The sequence below is a fragment of the Chenopodium album genome, chromosome 24 (genome assembly GCF_948465745.1).
Source record: "Chenopodium album chromosome 24, dcCheAlbu1.1, whole genome shotgun sequence".
In the NCBI taxonomy this organism is placed as follows: Eukaryota; Viridiplantae; Streptophyta; class Magnoliopsida; order Caryophyllales; family Amaranthaceae; genus Chenopodium; species Chenopodium album.
The window spans coordinates 25,686,792-25,696,365 of record NC_137857.1 but is presented as its reverse complement, the minus strand read 5'-3'; the positions used below and the strand labels follow the sequence as shown (position 1 = coordinate 25,696,365).

At 34.5% G+C, this 9,574-nt stretch overlaps 1 protein-coding gene across 1 annotated transcript; it reads left to right on the top strand.

The window, feature by feature from the left end:
• The first annotated feature begins 6,713 nt into the window (after nucleotides 1-6,713).
• LOC145611248 (9-cis-epoxycarotenoid dioxygenase NCED2, chloroplastic-like) lies at nucleotides 6,714-9,169 on the top strand. Its single transcript, XM_081666558.1, has one exon. The coding sequence runs from the start codon at nucleotides 6,825-6,827 to the stop codon at nucleotides 8,619-8,621; it is 1,797 nt and encodes a 598-aa protein (XP_081522684.1). The 5' UTR covers nucleotides 6,714-6,824; the 3' UTR covers nucleotides 8,622-9,169.
• Nucleotides 9,170-9,574: the final 405 nt, after the last annotated feature.

Below are 9,574 nucleotides of genomic sequence, written 5' to 3'. Positions count from 1 at the left end.
GAATAATTTATCCGTTTACATACATTACGTAAACCCGACCTCAAAACACGTGCAACAAGATTGTGTTGCAAGTAAAAAGAAACGGAGAAAGTAATAAAATATAGATTTTGAGTTTAAGACTTGCACTATTGAAACTAAATAGCTTCTTTTTCTCATTATCTTGCCGTTACTTTCAATGATTATTAGCTTTTTTTTTTCTTTATTTACAATATCACTTATGAATTTTTTTGTCCTTTTTCATATCGTCATGCGGTTTAAGAATAATATTGCTTGTACAAATTGGAAAAATTTAATTAATTAATTAATTGAATTAGCAACACAACTAATACATTCTTGAGGTAATTTCGAAATCACTAAAATATTTCTACAGTTTTTAAATTAACCGTAGCAAATATAGCGTGGTAAAAGACAATTTTTCTACTAGTGTAATATATCTATATAAATAGCAAATACAAATTTTAAAAACATCATAATGTTTAATTTTAGTTTTTATTAGGATTTTTTAGATTTTAACACCACAAAAAGTCATAAAATGGATTTTAACACTACAAAAAAAAAACCCTTTTATTTTAATATTTTTTGACTTTTACCACCAAAAAAAATCAAGAAATTGTATTTTACCACCAAAACTTTTAAAAGTTATATTTTACCACCAAATAAAAAAATAAAAATTGTTTTTTACCACCTACCGTCAAAAATCTAACGGAATTTTTAAAATTTTTTTATTTTCGTGTCAAACAGAGGTTTTGGGAGGCATTTTGGGTCTTTAGGACCAATTTGAGGTTAGACTTGACAAAAAATGATCGTAAATGCCTCGTTTTGTGTGTTTAAATATACCTCGATTGCGGGAAATACGCAAAACAAGGCATTTTCGATCATCTTTTGTCAATTTTGACCTCAAATTAGACCCGAAGAACCAAAATGCCCCCCTAAACCTATGACGAACATGTTTTGCGCACGAAAATCGAAGATTTTTTTTTTAAACCGTTAGGTTTAACGATTTTCTTAACGGTAGGTGGTAAAAAAACCATTTTTAGAAATTTATTTGGTGATATAATAAAACTTTTAAAAGTTTTGGTGGTAAAAAACAATTTCTAGGTTTTTTTGGTGGTAAAAGTAAAAAATCCTTTATTTTAACACCACGAAATTTCTAAAAAACAAATGGCTTTTACCACCACCACTTAATTAAAGCCCTATTCTTTAGAGTAGCTCTGCTCTACTCGGCTCTGCTATTTCCTACTCTGCTGAAATCTACTCTGCTCTACTCTACTCTGCCCTGCTCTGCTCCGCAGTGTGTGGAAGCCTAGCTCTGATTTGCTCTGCATTGCACTGCTCTCCTGTGATGTGCTGAAATCTGCTCTGCTCTGCCCAGAAGCTCAAAAAATTGTAATGTTTATGGATGAAATATGTTAGTAGGATCCACATTGCTTACGTGTCATCATATTATTTAAAGAAAAAAATAAAAATAATAAAAACAAAAAACAAAAACCCTAAACTAACTAGCCACCCCATCTCCACCGCCGGCTAGGCGGCGCTAGCCACGGCCCCACCCAAACACCCCTGTTCCCAGCCAAATCCGCCAAATTGTATGCTCCCTCCCATTCCCCCTCATTAAAATCAACAACCTTGCCCCAACAGCCACAAAAAAAGGGTGGCCGTTTTTCAAAACCACCCAAAACCGCCACAAAAAACGGGTTCCAAGGGTCGAAAACGACCAGTTTATGGTCAAGATCAACCACTTAGGCCCTAAATTGGTCGTTTTCGACCGTTATATTAGTGGCTGTTGATGGTGGTCGATTTTGGGTGGTTTGAAAAACGGCCGCCCATTTTTAGCGGCAATTGGGAGGTTTTGTTAGTTTTGGGGAGGGCGAAAGGGAGGGGATGGAGTTTGCGGCGGCTAGGGTTGGGAACGGGAGTGTTTGTGTGGGGTAGTGGCCGGCGCTGTCGTGCCGGCGATGGGGATGGGGTTGACTTGGTTAGTTTAGGGTTTTGGTTTTTTTCGTTTTTTTTAATCTAATAATATGATGTCACATGGCACAATGAACCCTACTTAACGGATTTTTGGACAGCAACCATTTAGTGGTGGTTAAATCAATTGGTGTTAAAATAAAAGCTTTATTTTTTTCCCTTAGTGTTAAAAACCATTTTTTTCATTTTTATTTGTGGTGTTAAATCTAAAAAATCCTTTTTATTACTCGTAAAATCTTGACTTCACCCTTGCTCCTCATCCCTCCTCACATGCAATGACTTTAAATGAACAAGTTTGAAACTAACTAGTGTTAGGCCCGGGTGATGCCCCGAATTACTACTTTATTTCCATGATAAAAATCTTTATTAATATTTAAGTTTTATTGAATGACATGTAATATGGTAATAATTTAGTGGCTATCATGTTGAAGTTTAAACTTGAGGTCATGGGTTCAAATCTTGTAAGAACCATATTTTTAGACATGGAGTGAAAATCGGATCAAATGATACATTAAAAGAAATTAAAAAAATTAGCAAAAAATTAATTAAATAAATAAATGTTCAAAATCCGTTGGGTTGACCCGAATCCAAAACTTTAGACAAAGGTTGAACATTTTTTGTCTTGTAACCTAAAGTGATGCAATCCGAGATGACTCATAACCCGACCTTAATTGATAGGTCTACGTAGTAATAAAATTCTATTAGATTGTGAAGTATATATATTATTATTTTAACCGATTAATATATATTATAAATGGATGTTTACGCTTTGAACTAATTCCTTCGCTCTAAAAAATATTATGATATAAAAAATAAATTTATGTAATAATTTTCGAAATTAATAATTTAATAGTTTTTTTTAATAAAATCATAATACAATTTGTAAATCTAAAAATTACTATTTTATCGAAAATAAAATTCTAAACTAACAACTTTATCCATAAATTCTATCCAAATATAATCCTAAACTAACTTTTTTTATCTTATGAAGTCTATTTAAAATCTATCCAACGTGGCGCGACACCTGGCGAAAAGTTGGAACACCAAGTGCCGCTGCCTCGTGACCTGGCTAAAAGTTTAACTTTATACATTAACTAGTTTTGTGCCCGTGCAATGCCCGGGTTGTTTAATGAACTTAAAGATAAATTTTTAATCTATATGTCAAATTTTAAAATATGTATTATTGATACAAATTTAGTTATGAATTGATGTGCTTTTGTGACGATTTGCTATCTAATAGGCATGTAATGACTAATAATAATGTTGGTGGAAATGTTCGATTTAATACATTAAAAAAATAAGCAAAAAAGAAATTAAATATTCAAAGCCCGTTGGGTTGACCCAAACCTAAAACTTTGGGCAAAGGTTGAACATTTCTTGACTCGTAACCTTAAAGTGACTCAATTTGAAATGACTCATGACCCGACCCTAAGCTAATTGATAGGTCTGCGTAGTAATAAAATTTTATTAGAGTGTGAAGTATATTATTTTAACCGATCAGTATATACTTAAATTATAAATGAATGTTTTACGCTTAAACTACTTCCTTCGCACCAAAAATTGTTATGATATAAAAAATAAATTTATATGATAATTTTTGAGAATTATATTAATTTGTACATCTGAAATATTGGTATTTTATCGAAAATAAAACTCCACACTAACAATTTTATCCTAAAATTCTATCCAAATAGAATTTTAAATTAACTCTTTTTATCTTATGAAGTCTATTTAAATCTATCCAACGTGGTGCAACACTTGGTAAAAAGTTGGAACGCCAAGTGTCGCTGCCTCGTGACATGGCTAAAAGTTTAGCTTTATATATTAGTTATATGATTATATATGATATGATATGATGGGTGCATTGTGAGAGCCAAAATAAAAGTTATAGGACTTCCACGCTCCACAATTGTTTTTATTTAGATGTCAATCTCACTACCAATCTTGGCGGTTTGTCACTACTCACTACGGCTTCCAACCACAAAAATCAAAGTCACAATCAAACCCAATGTCTCACTTTCATTAGCTCTTTCGTCCCAATTACAATCATGCAACTTCATCCTGCTTAAAAGTTCAAATTGGGTAGCATGAAACATAAGGTTATTAGAAGGTCAAAAGATATTCTTAGACCCTAATTAGCTTTACTTTTTGCCAAACTTCACTAAACGTAGTTAGGCTCTATTTTTGGTACACGTGTGCGAAGCAGATAGATGGAGGAACGATTTATTCTCCATCTTGAAATTTCATTTCTTGTAGACTTTTTTTGTTAATCAACGATTGGTGGGGTTTATTATTTCATGACAAGAACCGCCAAAGCAGGGATTGGAAAAAAAAAATCAAAATCAATTGTTTTCAATTCAATCCGCGTGTCTGGGTCGGATTTAGGGCCTATTCTTATACTATTATTTTTATTTCAGTTCAGTTTAGTTCAGTTAAGTTAAGTTCGTTTCAATTTAGTTCAATTCAGCTCCTAATTTCCTTCTTTTATAAAATGTTCATTTCAGTTCAGCTCTAATAAGTTCAGTTCAATTCAGCTCTAATAAGTTAGTTGAGTTTAGTCAATGAGAACAGGCCTTTATTGCAATCAGATCAAATCGGGTCTATTTTAAATTGGAGTATTAGTCATGTTAAATTATTGTGTTTATATAAGTCGAAATCTAAATTTGAATTTTTTCTTTTTTCACGCAAGTCGGTTTCCGATCGGATTGGCCAGTCAATTTTTAACACCCCGATCTAAGGTTTTATTATTACCCAAAAATATATTTGTAGTCACACCCTAATTCGTTCTAATCCAAGATGATTAATTTTCATCGTTGCATCCAACTCAATTGGCACTTTGTCCTTCTCTTACATTAAATTACCCCAACATCATCTTTTCTTCTAAAAACACAATCACTAAATAAAATCCCATAAGAATATATGGTGTTTACCGCATTTATATGTCAAACTCCTAATATAGACAATATTCCTATGCTCATAAATAAGGCATCAGTGACTGCCAGTCTAGCTTTTCCCCAAAATTGATCTACATTATTTAACACTCGAGCATCCAAAATTACGCCTGGCCCATCTTATTTTTGCTTAACTTTAGTTATTTTTATTGAAATACATTTATTTTTTTTAGGGCTGTTCACATTTACTAAACTGAACTGAACTGGACTGATTGGAGCTAAATTGAACTGAATTGAACTGAGCTGAAATGAATATTTTATGAGAGAAGAAAATTAAGAGTTGAACTCATCTGTGGAACTGAACTAAACTGAACTGAAATTAAGCTGAAGTGAACAGGCCCTAACGTTCTATCATATCTATTCAATTACTAATGTTTACTCATTTAAAATTACTTTTACTTAGATGAACTTTTTATTGTACTAAACTTTTTATTACTGAATGTTATTTTTAAATAAATAACAATAATGTTAAAGGGTAAATAAAAACTAAAAATAAAAACACACACCTTGTGTAGTTGTGTCTAGTGACTAATGAGGCCAAAATCAATAAAACAATGAACAAGTGAATACTTAAATTAGGACCTGTTCTCATTGATTAAAGTGAGCTGAACTGAACTGAACTTATTAGAGCTGAACTAAACTAAACTGAATATTTTATAAGAGAAGGAAATTAAAAGCTGAACTGAACTGAAAATAATCGTATGAGAACAAGTCCTTAGATCATGTAATTCACACAGCGAAATTCCTTTTATACTCTTTACGTCAGTTACACACGTATAGCAAAAGGTTTTAAAAATGTTGTTTTCGCTAATTAATTACACATAGGGCATGTTCACATTTACTGAACTAAGCTGAACTGAACTGAACTGAATTGATTGGAGCTGAACTGAATTGATTGGAGATGAACTGATTGAAGCTGAACTGAACTGAACTGAATTGAGCTGAAATGAATATTTTATGTGAGAGAGAAATTAAGAGCTGAGCTGAACTGAACTGAACTGAACTGATTGGAGCTAAACTGAACTGAACTGAAATTAAGTAAATGTGAACAGGCCCATAGTTTCTAGAAGGGATTCAACAAGGTTAAGAATCGGGTTAAGACTACGCAATTAATTACCGAAAACAACATTTTTATGACATGCGGTAAACATGTATTGTCATTGTACCAATAAACAATTTTTTTTTTTACCTTGCAAAAATAATTGATTATACCCATATGCTTTTTGCAGCAAGCAATGCAATCGCAAAGTTAAAAAAACACACTTCAAAGAAAATCCAATTATTTGGAAACTTAACCGGCGGTTGATTTGGTATTAAAGAAACAACAAATGTGTGCATGTGCATGTATGCCTGTGCGCGTGTATTTCCCCCTCCGAATATTTTTTTTTATTGGTAAAGAGAAATGTCTTATTAAATCAGAATACAGATTTTTTTCAATTTAAATTAGTGAAATAGATACTTTAAGTGGGAGGAAGGGTAAGGAAATTCTCACCTTAAAATATCTCTAATAAAATTTGATCTCACCCGAAATTAACATTGATAACATTAGTTTTTGAATACATATTGAGAGTATGTATGTATACATCAATCGCTGCAAAATGTAAATGATTTTGTAATACATAAACATTTAATACCCCTTTATATGCGCTATCTCCCGCGTATCCCACCACGTGGTCTTCTACTCACTATCTGAGTTGGACCTTTTTTTCCATCACCTTCCCCTTCTTTTTTTATTTATACCCTTCATTACTCTTTCTCTCTCCTCAAATCTCTCTCTTTTTTCTTTCTCTCTCTAAAAACATAAACCCCATTTTCTCCCTCCTCTTTGCTTCCTTATAAAATTCAAAAGAATTCATAATTCACAATTTTATAAACTTGTAAAGATAGGCAAACAACAGAAATAACATGATGAATCCTACAGGAACAACTCCTTCTACTTCTAACTCTTGTTGGGCCTCTCAGGCCCAATTAGCCTTCAATTCCGGCCCATCAAGAAAACGGAGTAATAATGGTAAAATTCAGTGTGCTCTACAATCCACTGTTTCTCCTTCAATTCTTCATTTTCCAAACACAATACATGACAACAACAAAAGCAGCAAAAATAACACCATTTCTATTACTACTAAGCCTGAGCCTGCTCAGAAGTGGAATATCTTTCAGAAGGCGGCTGCGGCCGCCTTAGACATGGTTGAGACTGCTCTCGTATCCCGAGAGCGGTCCCAACCACTCCCGAAGACATCCGACCCTCAGGTGCAAATTGCCGGGAACTTCGCCCCTGTACCGGAGATGCCTGTTAAACAAGCTCTCCCTATACGCGGCGAAATCCCGGCTTGCATTGACGGTGTTTACGTACGAAACGGTGCTAACCCGTTGTTTGAACCAACCGCGGGTCATCACTTCTTTGATGGTGATGGGATGGTCCATGCAGTAACAATCCATGACGGTGTCGCTAGCTACGCCTGTCGGTTTACGGAAACCAGCAGGCTAGCGCAAGAGCGAGACCTCGGACGATCCGTGTTTCCGAAAGCCATTGGTGAGCTCCACGGACATTCGGGGATTGCTAGGCTTATGTTGTTTTACTCTCGAGGGCTTTTCGGTTTGTTGGATAATGAACATGGGATGGGAGTTGCGAACGCTGGTTTAGTCTATTTTAATGACCGGTTATTAGCCATGTCTGAGGATGATATTCCCTACCAAGTTAGGGTCACCCCGTCGGGTGACCTTAAGACGGTAGGGCGGTTCGATTTTGAGGGTCAGCTAACATCGACGATGATAGCTCACCCTAAACTCGACCCCGAGACAAAAGAGTTGTTTGCACTTAGCTACGACGTTTTAAAAGCGCCGTATCTTAAGTACTTCAAGTTCACGCAAGACGGCGAAAAATCACCCGATGTTGATATCCCATTAAATGAGCCTACAATGATGCATGACTTCGCTATTACGAAGAACTTTGTGGTTATTCCTGACCAACAAGTTGTGTTTAAGATGAAGGAGATGATAACGGGAGGATCACCCGTTGTGTACGACAAGAACAAAACGTCGCGTTTTGGTGTTATGCGTAAGGATGCTACTGATGCATCGGATATTACATGGGTTACTTCAGAAGATACATTTTGTTTTCACCTTTGGAATGCTTGGGAAGAGCCGGAAACGGAGGAGATTGTTGTGATTGGATCATGTATGACACCGCCCGACTCGATTTTCAACGAGTGTGACGAGTGTCTTAAGAGTGTGCTCTCCGAAATCCGGCTTAATCTACGGACGGGTGAGTCGACTCGCCGACCTATTATTGATTTAACACAGCATAGTCATATAAATCTTGAGGCTGGTATGGTGAACCGGAACTTACTAGGGCGAAAAACCCGGTTCGCTTACTTGGCGATCGCGGAGCCTTGGCCTAAGGTCTCCGGGTTCGCCAAGGTTGATTTGGTCACGGGTGAGGTAAAAAAGTTTATGTACGGTGGTGAAAAGTACGGGGGTGAACCCTTCTTTTTACCACGCGACAATACTATTTTGGAAGATACGGAAGATGATGGTTACGTCATGGGATTTGTTCATGACGAGGAGAAATGCACTTCAGAATTATTGATCGTGAATGCACAAAGTTTAGAGCTTGAAGCGTCCGTTAAATTGCCATCAAGAGTTCCTTATGGATTTCACGGTACCTTCGTAAGATCCGAGGATTTGAGTCATCAAGCTTAACGGATTTCATTTTTCCGTCAAAGCTAAGTCCGAATATCATTATGTTCTACCTCCATTCGGAACTATTTGTCACATACACTACATAATTCAATTATGTGACAATCATTTTCGAATAGGAAGAGTAGTTTTCACTCTTTTTTATTTTCTCCTTTTTTTTGGGTACGAAAAGACGAGTAAAAATTATACATGATGAGATGACGGATGAAATGAGGCGTCCCCGCCTCCCCGGTCCCGGTAATTTCCTAGACATCTACTTCAGCCAAATATGTTTTTACTTTGAGGAGTACATTTTTGGCTTAGATGGTATTTTTTGTTTTTTTTGTTAGAGGACCAACCACTTTAATTAGATCGATATTTGGACATTAGTAGAGGACTAGTTAGGAATTAGTGTTTTCCTTTTTTCTTTTTTTTTTTTTTTTTTTTTTTTTTTTTTTTTTTTTTTTTTTGATTGGTAGTGAAGTGTGAAATATCGCTTAATCACTAGTGTAGATGATTATTTGTGTTGCAATTTTTGCAGCTGAAATTTATGCTGCCTTGCTCATTTTATTGTTTAGGCATGCGATTGATCAATTATAACACCACTTTTCTATATCTCTCAATTCTTAGCAAATTTAATTAGCAGTTTAAGTTCCTCGAATAATTGGTTGTTTTTATTTGTAAGAGTTTTTTTTTTTTTTTTTTTTTAATTTTTTTTTGGTTAAATGATTATATCTTTGATAATAATGGACAATTTCTCGGATTTATTGATATTGACTAATATTGCATTAAATATCATTAAAATTCAAATTGTTTGTAATATCAACGTATTAGTATTTAAGATTTTGATTTGTTGGGATTTTACAATGACAAAAGTTGGAAACTTATATGATCGACTTCGTGAAGAAATATAAAGTGTGATAGTCTGATTTATAGAATAATACTCACTCCGTTTTATACTTCTATTATAAATTATT

Bases quoted from the DNA above. Each gene is read 5' to 3' on its own strand.
- LOC145611248 (XM_081666558.1), top strand. From the start codon at position 6,825: ATGATGAATCCTACAGGAACAACTCCTTCTACTTCTAACTCTTGTTGG.